Below are 14,797 nucleotides of genomic sequence, written 5' to 3'. Positions count from 1 at the left end.
CCTGAAACACAGCAATAACATGATGTTTCAGCCAAGCCCAGAGCCCCAAGGTCACAGTGGCTCTGTCTGGCCAGAAGCTCATTGGATCTCCCTCTGCAGAGTTCCCTGCCCTAAGAGAATGTCACCACCTGAACAGCCTTCGGTGAAGCTGAGAGGAGAGAAGTTGGGGCAAGACAGCAACTGCAGCCTCCGGTGGTCAAAGATCCCTTGGTGTCTCCATCCTGACTGGGTGGGTGGAGCTTAAAGCAGCCACCTTCCCTCTAGTGAGGCAATAGGACATCTGGCTTGCCACCAAGTTCTTTTCCACCAGACAAATCCTAGCTAATCGATGTCCAAACACCAGAATGTGAGGCCAACCTTGTATCAGAGTAAAACTTTTGACAAGGGAACAAATTTCAAACTGATGTGTCAGTCATGTAAGTAGCTAAATAGCTTGCAACTTTCTAGTAACAGTTGCCTAACGCCATGTGAAGTAAATTGATTTCCCCCCTTCAGTTTTAATGTTATGTAAGGTATTTAAATCCTTATTTAAATAAAACTTGTTTTCAGAAAAAAATGAAAAGGTAGAAATAGTCCCAGTGTGAAATGCTAGGTATGCTGACCTTTCTAGTATAATTTCAGTTTACATAATTTTGAGTATAATTTCAGTCATTACTGCTACTGCTACCACTTGAGTGCGAACCACCATCATTTCTCTCAGGGTTACTGGAAGAGCTTCCTAACAGATCTCCTTACTTATATCTTTGTGTCCCCTTCCACAGTTTAGTCTCAATTAGAGTGACCCTTCTGACATATGTCAGATCATGTCCCTCTGCTTAAAACAGGGAAATGATTCCCCATTTCAGTCCACAAATACCAAAGTCCATAATGGTGTCCAAAGTGCTACATGATATGATTCCATTACTTCCGACCTTGTGTCCTACTACTCTTCCCTTCACTTATCGCTGCCCAGTCACACCTGTCTTGCTTGCTGGTCCTCATTTTGTTCAGGTATACTCCTGCCTTAGGGCCTTTTATTAGCTAATTGCTCTATCTGGACTGCTTATTGCCTAGACTTTGGTATTGCTGACTCCCTCACCTTAAAATATCTAATGTCAACTTTTTCCATGAAGCCCACACTGACCATTCTATTCTAAATTGCAATCTGCCTTGCCTTCCACTTCCTGATCCCTCTTACCTTGTCTTACTTTTATTTTTCCATAATACTAATCACCGTCTAACATACTATATTCTTCAATTATTAGATCTATTGTTTGGTGTCTAATATCCACTTTCACTGCCACGCCAGCAGAATGTGAGCTCCAGAAGGGCAAGAATGTTGATCTGTTCAGGTCCCTGATGAAGTCTGTGTATTCCCAGGACAGTATCTGGCACAAAGTGGACACTCAATTTATATTTAAATGAATATACTGACACAAGGAAAGAAACCAGAAGAATGGGGGAGGTTGAATCTGTGAAAGGGATAATAAATCAAGATATGTAAAATACAGACGGATATGGGAACAGGCACACATATATATGGAATTATCTGTAGTGCTAGACTGGCACTTCTTATATCACATCCCAACGAGACCATTTAGCGAGCGCTCTTTCTCCCTCACCCTCCCACTCCTTGTGTTCTTTGGGGGGGGGGGGGCTTAGACAACACAGATGTATTACTCATTTATGAACCTCTAGTATCCAGCGAGGTCCCTGACATTAAGTGCTCAAAAGATATTGTTGGGTAAATTAACAAACCAAGGCTTCTGTGTTGCCAACTACTTTCGAGCTTGTAAAGAGGAGACTCAAGGTTTCACTCGCTCGGGGAGCCTTCACCCGAACCACCACCCACTTGGAGGACTTACTACGTAATAAGACCGCGCCCTAGGGGAGGAGGCGGGTTGAGCAAATGCTCCATGTCACGTGACCAGAGCGGGCGGGGCGGCAAAGTTCATATCCCAGCATCCTCTGTAACTACTTCCTTTCTGTCCTTTTCCGGCGTTCAAGATGTCTAAGCGAGGTGAGGTTTTGGCTTTGGGGGAATCCTCCACCATCTGCCGCGCGGTGGCTGCTGGCATCGCCGGGATCGGCAGCCATGGGCAGCTGGGGCGCTTTCCTCTCCTCCGGGCCGGAGAGAGTGAGGAGGGACACCGCGAGAGCACTGGAAGGGCCCTCGAAAGTGGCAGTGGGGAGGTCTGGAGAGTCGAGCTAGCAGAATCCGTACATGATTCTAGAACGAACCCCGCAGGATCGCTCTGCGCCTAGCGCTGCAGTTAAGGGGTTGAAGCTGGACTGCCTTAGGTCTCTGAGTGGGGGACTTGCGCATTCTAACGCCTCGCAGGAAGAACTCCGTGCTGCAAAAGTTGGAGCTAGGATTGAGCCGTCCAGATCCCTTCCTCTGAACGTAAGGGTGGTAATAGTGAGGAATTGGCTGTTTGCCAAGAGAACTGGGTGGCACATGTGGAGGGAATAGTAGATTCCTACAGCGAATCTATAATGTACCGCTTCCCAAAGCATATGCGAATGAATTTATACCTTGAAAATGTAGAGGGAGCTCCGAACCACGACTGGACAATGACGTCTCCTGTTTTCCTTCGTACTCAGGACGTGGTGGGTCCTCTGGTGCGAAATTCCGGATTTCCTTGGGTCTTCCGGTAGGAGCCGTGATCAATTGTGCGGACAACACAGGTGAGATCTTCGGCTGCACCCTGCCAGACTCGCCCTTTTAAAAGCACTCATTGGGCCTTTTGCTAATGACCCACCGAGCCGTCAAGAAAGGGCAAAGTAAAAACACCACTTTTGGGTGAAGCGGCAACATGTGTTGTTTTGCTTCAATCGGTGGTGTGACAAGGTGTACCACCTTGGGGGAAGGAGAGGCTGTGGAGGTGTTGTGGAAATGTTACACCGCAGAACTGCCTGATCAGCCCTCCAAAAAAAATTTTGTTTACGTCCTTCTATAGGAGCCAAAAATCTGTATATCATCTCTGTGAAGGGGATCAAGGGACGACTGAACAGACTTCCTGCTGCTGGTGTGGGTGACATGGTGATGGCCACAGTCAAGAAAGGCAAACCAGAGCTCAGAAAGAAGGGTAAGAAGATAAGCTGAACCCTCCTTATCTCTTGGTGGACAATTGCAGATTCCTCCCTTTATTGAAAAATAGGACAATAATTTTACCATTCTCAAGGCTTCTTGAAGTTTGATTTCCTTTGAGAGTCAGTGTGAGATAATAGCTGCAATTGAAGTTCTGCTCTTGCTGTCTTAGAGACCATTCTCTACCCTATCTGGCTTTACTGTATTCCTTCTTGCCCCCTTGCTCAAATATAGTTGCTGCTCTGAAGCCAGGGTTCATCTTTTAAAAATGTAAGTCTTGTCACTTAACTACCGTGTTTCCCAGAAAATAAGACCTAGCCAGACCGTCATCTCATGTGTCTTTCGGAGCAAAAATTAATACAAGACCCGATCTTATTTTAATACAAGACCAGGTTTTATCTAACATGATAATAAGACCGGGTCTTGTATTACTTTTTGCTCCAAAAGACGCATTAGAGCTGATGGTCCGACCAGGTCTTATTTTTGGGGAAACACGGTGTGTGTGTGTGTGTGTGTGTGTCACACGGAAATGTGGAAAGGGGCAGGACTGGAAGACCGGAGTCCTGGATTTGTGTGGATTTGCTTATCTGCTAGATTCATTTGTGAACATTTCAATGGTTTTTAAGTAGATGAGGGCCCAACATAGGAGGTTTTCAGTAAACATTAGTTACTTGTCAGTGTGTGTCCTTGTTAAAAACTTGATCAGAGGCTGTCTACATACATAGACAGTACTTGACTCAAGGATAGCCAGCCTCCGTGTCCTTTAAAAAAGTCCTGTATTTACAGTGTCTGATCTTGACTATGGAAATGGTAACTATTACCCCAATTTTACAATAGGAAAATTTAAACCTCAAAAGATTACCTTGTATCAGTCAAAATTTAAATCTAGGTATGTCTGACTAGTTCTTTCAAGTGCAGTGGATGCTTCATTTTGAAGTTCTGGAAGTGTTCACTTTAGTGTAGGTAGGGTTGAAAAAGTTAACTTTTGATCTTGGGAAATGGTTCCTCAAAAAATTAAATAGGGGCAGCCAGTTAGTTCAGTTGGTTAGAGCACAATACTTGTAACACCAGGGTTGCCAGTTTGATCCCCGCATGGGCCAGTGTGAGCTGCGTCTTCCACAACTAGATTAAAACAACTACTTGACTTGCAGCTGATGGGTCCTGGAAAAATACACTTAAAATAAATGCAAGTGTTTTTTGTTTTGTTTTTTTAAGTTGAATAGTTAATTACACAAGAAATACAAGTTGAGGGCCAGCCTGGTGGCTCAGGTGGTTGGAGCTCCGTGCTCCTAATGCCAAAGGCTGCTGGTTCGATTCCCACATGGGCCAGTGGGCTCTCAACCATAAGGTTGCCCGACTCCTGCAAGGGATGGTGGGCTGCGCCCCCTGCAACTAAGACTGAGCACTGCACCTTCAGCTGAGCTGCCACTGATCTCCAAGATGGCTCAGTTGGTTGGAGTGAGTCCTCTATCACAGGGTTGCTGGTTGCCTGTTCGACTCCTGCAAGGGATGGTGGGCTGTGCCCCAGACAACTAGCAATGGCAGCTGGACCTGGAGCTAAGCTACTCCCTCCACAACTAAGATTGAAAGGACAACAACTTGACTTGGGAAAAAGCCCTGGAAATGCACACTGTCCCCCAATAAAGTCCTGTTCTCTTTCTCCAATAAAAAAAGAAGAAAAATACAAGTTGAATTTCCGTCACCCAACTCTTAGACCTCCAAGAGATGATCATTGATAATATTTCGTTGTCGGTCCTTTCCTGACTTGTATGCAAAAAAAAATTTGCTTGTGAACTTTCCTATGTAAATGGCACCATTACCTTCCCATAACCCGTTCTTGCTGTACGTGATTGTCCTATATGAAAGAAATTACAGACCCACATAATTGATTGGGTTGATTCCAAGTTTTTGCTCTAAAAGCTTTTATGCCCTGCAGTTAGAAACGCACATGAGATGAGGTAGTAAGATTCTGGACGGACTTGGGGAGTGTGTGTGTACATATGCACACTAGCAGTTGCGGGTTTTCTTTGGGTAAATTGGTGTGTAAATGAGTTTATATTTGTAAAACCTAAGGTATGGGACATAATTACAACAAATTCTTACAAGCAGTAATTTTTAGATCAAGGTATGAACTTGAAGGTTTTGATATACCCGGGGTGCCAAAAACATGTGCACACAACTTATATTCTTTTGTTATCGGTATATATTGAGTATTACAATTTTAATGCAGTTATTTCATGTCTTAAAATGTGTATACATTTGAGTTAACAGCTTGGCCTCTGCACTCATTCGGTCTGAGGAGGGAGACCCATTCCCTGTTGTGATACTAGGATCTTAACAATACCCACCTGTTGAGAGTAAAGTGGGAAAAAGTATAGGAAGTGCTTAGCAAGTTTCCTGCATACTTGCTGTGCAAGTGGGAAATGCTGGGAAGCTAGATAACATGTAAGCTTTCTTGTGACACTGGGACCTAACTGATTGATGACCGCTGCACTTTTTTCCCTCTTAGTACATCCAGCCGTGGTAATTCGACAACGAAAGTCATATCGGAGAAAAGATGGCGTGTTTCTTTATTTTGAAGATAATGCAGGGGTCATAGTAAACAATAAAGGCGAGATGAAAGGTAAGGGATACACCTTGTTTGTTAGATCCTTGAGATTAGATGATTTACCTCTTGAATCAAGGAGTGCAAAGGACCCTCTGATCTTATTGATTGCCTCATTTTATTTTATACAGGTTCTGCCATCACAGGACCAGTTGCAAAGGAGTGTGCAGATTTGTGGCCCAGGATTGCATCCAATGCTGGTAGCATTGCATGATTCTTCGGTGTATTTGTAAAAAAAAACCAAAAAAAAAAAACCACAAACATTAAAATTATTTGGTGTCAGTACTTGCCTTCCTGTTTATTTCTACATGTCACTAAACCATCTAACCCGTGCCTCTTTTGTAAAATGAAACTAGTCAGTGCAGATTTTCTGTGGGCATGTATGAAAAAAGAGACAGTCTTTGCACTTAAGTGATCGATCGTACAGGACTTTTGGGACTTTATAATTTTTACTATGAAAACTAGTTATTTGGGTTTGAAGTCCTTAAAAATCAATTGCAAATACTGCTTGATGACAGTTTACCCCAGGTAACTGCCCTGCAGGTATTTGAGATAAAAGGTAGAGTGGTCAGATCCTAGACCTACTCCTGGAATCCAAGGAGTGATGTGAATAAAAACCAGGTGCACGTGCATATGTGCACACTTGCAGTTACAGGTTTTCTTTGAGTAAATTTATGCATAAATGAATTTATGTAAAAGCTAACATGTAAATTTGCTCTTGTGGAAGGAAGATACTTGAGTTAATATCTGCAGGTTTTTTTTCCATCAAAATGTTTTAATATCTGCTTAAACCCTAATTTGAGAAAGTTTGTGTTTGTGTGTCTAGTATCTGAAAATATGCAGCCTGAAATGTTACCTGTAAGTTGGGTATAATGCAAGGGTGAAGATTAGTATATGTGATGACACTAGTACATAGTCATTTGGTGAGACGACTACTACCCTTTTGTCCAAGATTAGGAATGGAATGGACCAAAACTAGAGAACAGTGGTTCTCAACCTGAGGAGTTAAAAAATGAGTCTAGGCCATATCCTAGATCAATTAAGTCAGACTGTGAAGGTAGGACTCGCATCAGTACTTAAAGCTGCCCAGATTTCCAAGATGCAGTGGAGATTGAGAAGTAGTACGCTAGAGTGAGCTGGTCTTGATTTTAGGAATAAACAAATCGGGAAATCTAAGAGACTTGGCTCCCTCTACTAAGGCATCCTCCAGCCTGGTGAGTTTAAAATCTAATGTGACGTGAAGCCCCCAAGTCCTCTATTGAAAATCAATTTTACCCTGTTGTGTGAGGCATACTCCTGTGTTAAATTTTCTCACCTTTCTGCTTCAAATATGAGGTGTGAGGGCCAGGCCTGTCATCTTTCCCCATTCTCTTGCGTCCAGGTTTTTTCCTGGTTCTTTCCAAGGTTTAATAGAATGGAGTTAAACTATTTTAGACTTAAGTACCTGTGATTTCAGATTTGGGTCTCCTGTCATATTGTAGAAATATTAAATAGCCCGAGTATGGAATTGCCAGGATTAGTGATTTTTGTGTATAGGTTTATACACCTTTTTCTAATTAATACATGTGCCTTTATGTAATACTAATAGTGAATATAAAAGTCCTTCCTTGAGCTTGTAAAGTGATAATTGCACCTCTGTGAGGAGCAGTTTGTATAAGGAGCTTTGATATGTAAAGCATCTATATAAGGGTTTATTATTCAAGGGGAAAATTGGAGGAAAAAAGTTTAAAGAAGGAAATAAAAAATCATCTGTAGTCACAGCAACTAGAGAAAAATTATAGACATTTGCTGTGTCCCGGTATATGAGTACATACATAAAATTAGCCAGAGAAAATATGGTAATGTGTCAACCTGTTTTTTGGAGTATTACAAATTTCTTAACAGGAGGAGGAATGCTGGCTGAGGAAAAGAATTGGGTGGGGTGGGGGAAGGTGCTTTAAGTGAACCTGACTGGAAGTCAGGAGGCCTGAATTCTGGTTCTGGATCTGCTACTAAATGGATTTAAGGAATATGCCAACATTTCTAAGCTTTCACTTCCAGTATGTAAAATAAGAGTTGGAAGTAGATGCTATCTGACCTCTTTCTGAACCATTCTGGGTACATAGAAGCTTTTTCAACCCAACTAAGGTGGGAAAATGTGTATGATACAGTGGGAGCGGAGAACTTGGCTCTTAAAAGCTGGGAAGCTGGACCTGACTGCACTCAAAAGGCCCACATTCAGTTAATAACCCTCTTCTCCCCTTCAATCTCCTATTCCTCTTGCATAGTCTCCTGGTCATCCGTCATCTCAGGGCCATGCAAGCAACTTCTCCCACAGCCTTTTCTAAAAGCCTACCCCATTGAATAGGGACAATAGGGTTTGTGTCGCATGGCTCCTGACAACGTAACAATGCGTAACAACGCGCAGGGGAGCCCCCACCTAGGACTCCACTCGCATCACCGAGGCTCCAAGGCTGCTATGTTTGGGATGGCACACTGCTGCGAGTGCCCTCTGCGGTTGGAGAAGAGTTTCATCTTGGATGGCGTGGCCGTGAGCACCGTAGCCCGCACCTATGAGCATTTGAGGCCCAAGCTCTGGTCGGCGATCCCACCTTACAACGCTCAGCAGGACTGGCACGCCTCCCGGTACTTCAAGAGCCACGTGGTTCCGCCCATTTTGCGGAAAACTGATCAGGTATAGGAGTAGCCCAGAGTATCATCCCACTGTCGATGCCCTCAGAGGTTGGCTTTGGTGTCCAGGACAACGTCCCAAACCAGGAAGTCTCAGTCCTGGGTCCTCACCACCAGGGAGGCTTCCCCCACTTAACATCCTGTTTTCTTAATGAAACCCCAGAACTGGCAGGGGTGATAATGGTGTTGAGCGCGAGTCCACTGGGCTCACAGAATCACCTTCTAACCCTGAACTTGAGAATGATCTCTTTTTGGGTTTCTGCAAGCTTGGGGGACCAGGCTCAAAGCCTGCTTCTCACAAACAAATCGGTTTCATTGTCCTTTTTGATGTCAGGAACATGCATTGTGGGATGACCTCACACTGCAAATTCTCTAAAAGCTCGAAAATCCGTGTGACCTCCGTGAACAAGACAAAGAAAACTGCTTAGACCCACCAGCCGCCGCCTATGTCCAGTGGTGACTCGATAGTTGCTGGGTGGGTTCCCTCGCTTGGACCAGTGAGCTGACAAGCGAAACCTCCCAAACCTTTGAGGACCTTTCTTTTCCCCAGACCTTTCGCTTGGGGGTGTTGCCCCTCCCCAGCAGAGTTCTTCCCAGGGATCCAAGATTCTAAGGCTATTTGCTGAGGGCTCCAATTGTTTTCACCACTTTTGCCTCCGATATTGGTGTCCACATCTGTCACAATGGTATCGATATGACGTAGTAGTTCTTCTGTGAACAAATCTTAAGGGGTTTTGTGGTCCTGGCTGTTTGTGTGTGTGTGCACGTGTGTTCAATACATATAATATACATGAACACATATTTGTGTGTGCCATGCTTAAGTGTGTACTTGCTGTCTACTCATGTAACTTTTATAACAGAAGGAGCCCAGAGTCTGGAGGAGAAAAAAAAAGAAAAATTTGAGTAGTTAGAAGCTTGAAAATAGTATGGTGTACACTTTTGAAACTGTTGTATATTCCATTTTATAAGTATTAATGGTCACAACCAGCATTTGTGGTAGGTATTATTTTCATTTAAATGTAGATAATGTTTATCAAAGCTTTACTATGCCAGGCCCTTTATTTGAACTATCTCATTTAAATCTCATAGCAACCCTCTTTTTACTGATGAGGAAATGGAGGTCCAGAAAAGGTGTGCCATTGGCGTAGGTCACACAGCTTGTTAGTGACAGAGCTGGATTTGGAACTTGATTGTCTGGCAGCAGACACTGAGCACTTAAGTATGAAGCTAAACTGCCTCTCCGGAGAGGCAATAGGTCAATAAGTATATTTAATCTGTCTGGCCCTGTTACCCCTGGCTGTGACCTCTGCCCCCTCCCCTCAACAAGCCTCAGGGGAGTTTGCACCATTCATCTCTGAGCATGGTGGCTGACAGTCTTCTGTATTCTCTCTCACTCTCAGGATCATGGCGGTACAGGAAGGGATGGCTGGATAGTGGATTATTTCCACATCTTCGGGCAAGGACAAAGATACCTCAACAGGAGAAACTGGGCAGGGGCAGGCAAGTGCCACCTTGTTTTCAGCCTCCCCATGGTCCCCACCTAGGAAGAGTGGTATGCACCCCATAGTTCAGAGAGAAAAATTGGGCCTTAGAGAGACCTAGTTGGGGGTAAGAGCACCAGGGACTGCATCGTCCAGCTTTTCTTCTCAGACATGAGCAGATGGTGTCACAGTGCTTCCTATATTTAGTTACTGAGCACCTGCTGTATGTCAGCTGCTTTTTACCCTCACACTATCCCCATGTTACAGCCTGGGAAACTGAGATTTAGGAAGTTAAAGTGATTGGCTGAGAAGGGCTGAGCTAGGATTGGAATTCCATTCTTTCCAACTCTAAAGACTGCATCGCTCTCATTGCTCCTGAGCAGGCTGTGTCCTGCTCATTTTCCAGGCCCAATTAAGCGGCAATGGAAAAGGGAGAGCTGAGAGGTGTTTTTCTGACGGGGTGAACCCTCCTCCCACCCCAACTCCACCACTCTTTGGCTGCATTCTGATTCCCTGACCCTTCGCACTGTTTGGCCAAACTGTACTTATCTATTTTCTCCAGATGGTTCAGAGGCAAGGGTGAAATTTTCTCAGTTCTCCTGGGAGCAAGGCAAGTTCAGCCAAGCCCAGAAGTTTCTAACCCTCCTGTACTATATTCACACTCCTCCTGCATGCTATTCCTGGTATGAGGTTGGGTTTCTGGAAACCCAACCAAGTCTATCTCCTTGACTTCACCAACACTTAGCTCAAGACATTTGAGGATTGAGGGTTCAGCCGGACATGGGGAGCATGGTGACTATAGCTGGGTTGGCATCCTGATACCAGCCCTATGGGGGTGGGGAAAGCAAAGAGGGGGCTGAATGCAGGCTCAGGTCTCTTTGTCTACCCACAAGGGTATTCCCTCCAGCAGGTGATGGGGCATGACTACTACAATGCCAATGTGAAAAAGACCAGAGGGTTCAATGGTCAGTTCGGCTATCGCAGGAACACCCCAGCCCTCCGCCAGCACACATCTGTCTTTGGAGAGGTCACCCAATTCCCTCTCTTCTAACAGCAGCTCTTCCCTTCACATCTCTCCACCTGAATTTCTATGACAGATGTTTAGATGAACGCTCAATGTTATTTTACATAAAAAAATTTTTTGTTTGTGCCTCCAAGTGTGCTGTTTCTTCCTTGAGTTGGGAAAAGGGGACAAGCTAGTTTCTCCACCCTCAGCTTCTCTACCCAATGGAGAGGTGGTGAGAGGAGAAAGTGAGTCTCAGGCCTGTGCTCTTATATTTCATGACAACGAGTGCCAGGTTTGAGAAGCCTTGGTTCTCTCCTGCTGGTGTGACAAGCAAGAACTATACTACCTAGACCACAACAAAGCTCTTTCCCAGGTATTAGCAGAGCCAGGTCAGAAGGTGACTGTTTCCATCAAGAACAGAGCGGGCATTGCAGACACAGGGATTGGCTGTTGGTTGCCCTGAGAAGGATTTCCTGATTTTCACGAAAAGTCATCCCATCCAAAAGAATTGACATTTTTCTTCTCCATTCCACCCTCAATTCATCAAGAAGCTGTGAGGGTGCGAGAAGAGGCGGTTTGGGTTGTTTTTAAGAAAGAAACAAACAGAGACTTAATGCAGTTAAATCTCTCCGAAGGCCAAGGGTCTCTCAGTCTCAGAGGACTGGAGCCCAGAATAAGGCCGACTGGGGGTTTTTATTGAATCGGTATACAAAAACAAGAGAAAGCAACATTGTTTCTTACACGTCTCTGAAACACACATCATAACAGATAAATATTTATCTCAATCACCCTTTGTCAGTCAACAGCTGAAGCACAAGGTCCCACAATGTCTTAAGGTATGTATCTTCTCAGGGTCAAGTCTCTCATTTTGTAACAGTGCCCTTGAGCTAAGTGGAGAGAACTGATCTTTATTGTTTTTGTAACTTCTCTCACAAACAGGTGCCAGGGAAAAGCCAGAGCCGGCAACAGCTTTTCCCAGGCAGGGGGAAGGGGAGGCAAGGCCCCTTCCCATATTTTTCTAAGGCAGCTCATTGGGGGTCCCCACTCGGTTCCGCCTGGCTTAGGTTGTATCTCCTGTGAGATATCTTACCCGTCTTTGGCTGCAAACCTTCTTTTGGGGACCAGACAGAGAGACCTAAGGTGTAAACTTGAGGATGGAACAAAGTCCCAGAAAGGCACAGTCTCACAGACTCTTCTTTCCTTAAGGAAAGACACGGGGGGACAGTTGGCTAGGCTGTTGTGTGACTACAAGAAGCAGGGCATGAACAAGGTAATATCTGGGTTGCTTTTTAGCCTGAGGATTCTGACACAGTAATACTGTGCTTGTGGACACTTTCCCTACTATTGCTATGTCAGTTTCCTTTTCAGCTAGTTTCCAGGCTGTAGTTTTCAAGTGCCCCACCCAGTGTATTGGGGGTCAGGAGAAAAGCCAAAACAGCTGATGGATACAAAAGAAGGTGGAGCTTAAGAACACAAAGCTTGCCAGAGCTCTAGTGTGGGTGGAACCTGATTGTATTGACTCACCATAAGTGGACAAGCAGGAGCAGGACAACAGGTCATGGGGGTATAGCTCAGGGGTAGAGCATTTGACTGCAGATCAAGAGGTCCCCGGTTCAAATCCGGGTGCCCCCTTCCTTCCATTTTCCATATCCATTAAATAGAAGTAAATACTAGAGAAGACAAGGAACTCTCACAATTCATTCTTGACTGGAAATACAAATTACTTCCACATTACAAATGATCACTTAGGAGAGGGCCCTGGAGCACCATGCTGGGCTTTAGTTAAGACAAGTCCCTAGGAGATTCTAAATCTAAGATTAAGTCAGATCTGTGAATACAAAGTATCTGTCTGATGTATGATAGTAAAGATAATGGCATTCATACAAATGGTGTTTTTGAGAGCTTAGTACTTTCAAGGCTGCTGTGAATTAAAAGAGGAAAGAGGGTCCTTGTCCTCAGGGAGCTTTCAGTCTAGTGGTAGTTCACACCATTCATACACAGCTGTCAGAGGAGGAATGTTTGTACCTCAAAAATCTTTTGAAAATACCCATTTTTTTCCAGACATAATTTCTAATGGAAGCTTCCCCACAATTTGAAGGGATATTTCTACCTGATCTGAAGAATATTTTTTTTCCAAATAGTAATTGTTTATTTTATTTTAGTATACTTTCTTTTTTTATTATTAGTTTCAGGTGCACAAAACAAAGTCATACTTAGACGTTTATCATTTATATCCCTCACACTGTGTCAACCCCCCTCCCCCCTGAAAAATATTATTAACCTGTTGCTTGTATCACTGTGTAATCCCCTCTCTTCAGGGTTAGGGGCACTTTCTTCTTAGTTGTTCATTGTCAGTTCTTTGAATGGATATCTACTCTGGCCGCTTTAAGCAGAAAAGCAGTCTACTGGAGACATGGTAGATACAGAGTTGATGGAAAGCTGGAGAACCTAATTCAGAAAGCAGTTAACTATGAGTGGCTGCCAAACGGAAATTCTGCTCAGGTCCTGTCCCTGGAAGTGTCTACTGCTGGTGCCACCAACTCTGGCACTTGTCACTACACCATGGATATTGTTCTAGCTGCACCTGCATCTTCAGCACAATTCCTTGAGTTTCAAAATGCCAAGTGGAAGCATTTGATTGGCTGAGCCGTGGTCTGACGCGTGTGCCTATTTACACCAGGTAGAGGAAGAAGTTGTGTTACCTCACCAAGTTTGACAACATGAATATTTCCCCAGAACTGAAGGAGCATTTGGATGCAAAAATGGATATATCACCACAAACCCTTTTTTTCTCCTCGAAGAAACCATTTTAAAGAGAGAGTGTGATAATTTATCAGTTTCCAATTCCAGCAGTCAAATTAGGTCAAACTTTTGTATTAAATCAATTATGTTCACATTATCATGATCATATAAATACTATTTACTATTGAGTCAATCTATAATATCTACCATGATAGCATTTCCTTTTTTGAAATTTTTTTCTGAAGATAATACTTCATTTTTTTGTGTATTTTTCTTTGTGCCTGCTGACAATTATTTTCAAATTCTTCAACAGCCTCACAGTACAATTATTCACCTGGTCCAAAGCTATCAAATTAATTTTTTCAAGCTAGTCTTCCTGACACTTTCCATTCTTGAGCTTCAGGCTGTTTAGACCTGCTACCTAGCTGGTGCCTTGGGAATTCCCATTCCCTCTCTTCTGTGTTGGATTCTTTTTGTTTCTTGGATCATGTCCTCCTTTTTCTTGGTTTCCTCCTTTATATGTGGGAAATAACCCCCAGGAGCTTCCTGAGAAAGAATATATGGGAAGTAAAATGTTTGAGTGCCTTGCATGTCTGAAAATATCTTTATTTTCCCTGAATGCTTGAGAGGTAGTTTATCTGGGAATAGAATTCTTGAAAATATTTTTCAGAGGTTTGCAAATCTCCATTGTCTTCTAGATTCTCTTGATAAGTCTCCCGCATGACCTGTTTCTCTCTATAAAATCTTAGGATTTTCGTTCTTTTTTTTTTTAAGATTTTATTGGGGAAGGGGAACAGGACTTTATTGGAGAACAGTGTGTACTTCCAGGACTTTTTTCCAAGTCAAGTTGTTGTCCTTTCAATCTTAGTTATGGAGGACGCAGCTCAGCTCCAGGTCCAGTTGTCATTGCTAGTTGCAGGGGGCATAGCCCACCATCCCTTGCGGGAGTTGAACTGGGAACCTTGTGGTTGAGAGCCTATGCTCCAACCAACTGAGCCATTCGGGAGCTCAGTGGCAGCTCATCTCAAGGTGCCGTGTTCAATCTTTAGTTGCAGGGGGTGCTGCCCACCATCCCTTGTGGGACTCGAGGAATTGAACTGGCAACCTTGTGGTTGAGAGCCCACTGGCCCATGTGGGAATCGAACCGGCAGCCTTCAGAGTTAGAAGCATGGAACTCTAACCCCCTGAGCCACCGGGCTGGCCCCCAGATTCCTCTTATTTAT

The 14,797-nt window shown here is 43.9% G+C and overlaps 2 protein-coding genes and 2 non-coding genes across 4 annotated transcripts; all 4 read left to right on the top strand.

Annotated features, from left to right (window-relative positions):
- The first annotated feature begins 1,894 nt into the window (after window positions 1-1,894).
- RPL23 (ribosomal protein L23) lies at window positions 1,895-5,960 on the top strand. The gene is made up of 5 exons (XM_019740689.2): window positions 1,895-1,999; window positions 2,584-2,667; window positions 2,940-3,068; window positions 5,580-5,693; window positions 5,807-5,960. The coding sequence occupies exons 1-5, from the start codon at window positions 1,987-1,989 to the stop codon at window positions 5,887-5,889; spliced, it is 423 nt and encodes a 140-aa protein (XP_019596248.1). The 5' UTR covers window positions 1,895-1,986; the 3' UTR covers window positions 5,890-5,960.
- On the top strand, window positions 2,699-2,831 carry LOC141569050 (small nucleolar RNA SNORA21). The gene has a single exon (XR_012492444.1). It is a non-coding gene; the product is annotated as a small nucleolar RNA SNORA21 (small nucleolar RNA).
- Window positions 5,961-7,961: 2,001 nt separating the features above from the next.
- Window positions 7,962-10,960, top strand: SPMAP1 (sperm microtubule associated protein 1). The gene is made up of 3 exons (XM_019740582.2): window positions 7,962-8,349; window positions 9,746-9,845; window positions 10,720-10,960. Exons 1-3 carry the CDS (start codon window positions 8,044-8,046, stop codon window positions 10,875-10,877), a joined length of 564 nt encoding a protein of 187 aa, XP_019596141.2. The 5' UTR covers window positions 7,962-8,043; the 3' UTR covers window positions 10,878-10,960.
- Window positions 10,961-12,392: 1,432 nt separating this feature from the next.
- On the top strand, window positions 12,393-12,464 carry TRNAC-GCA (transfer RNA cysteine (anticodon GCA)). Its single transcript has one exon. It is a non-coding gene; the product is annotated as a tRNA-Cys (tRNA).
- Window positions 12,465-14,797: the final 2,333 nt, after the last annotated feature.

The sequence above is a fragment of the Rhinolophus sinicus genome, linkage group LG15 (genome assembly GCF_036562045.2).
Source record: "Rhinolophus sinicus isolate RSC01 linkage group LG15, ASM3656204v1, whole genome shotgun sequence".
Classification (NCBI taxonomy): domain Eukaryota; kingdom Metazoa; phylum Chordata; class Mammalia; order Chiroptera; family Rhinolophidae; genus Rhinolophus; species Rhinolophus sinicus.
This window is presented reverse-complemented; position numbering and strand designations above follow the sequence as displayed.

What these genes read in the sequence shown, in the direction of transcription:
- RPL23 (XM_019740689.2), top strand. An exon ending in CAATTGTGCGGACAACACAG is followed by an intron (nt 2,668 to 2,939) that starts GTGAGATCTTCG and finishes GTCCTTCTATAG; the next exon opens with GAGCCAAAAATCTGTATATC. An exon ending in ACCAGAGCTCAGAAAGAAGG is followed by an intron (nt 3,069 to 5,579) that starts GTAAGAAGATAA and finishes TTTCCCTCTTAG; the next exon opens with TACATCCAGCCGTGGTAATT.
- SPMAP1 (XM_019740582.2), top strand. Translation starts at nt 8,044, where the DNA reads ATGGCTCCTGACAACGTAACAATGCGTAACAACGCGCAGGGGAGCCCC. An exon ending in TTTTGCGGAAAACTGATCAG is followed by an intron (nt 8,350 to 9,745) that starts GTATAGGAGTAG and finishes TCTCACTCTCAG; the next exon opens with GATCATGGCGGTACAGGAAG. An exon ending in GAGAAACTGGGCAGGGGCAG is followed by an intron (nt 9,846 to 10,719) that starts GCAAGTGCCACC and finishes TCTACCCACAAG; the next exon opens with GGTATTCCCTCCAGCAGGTG.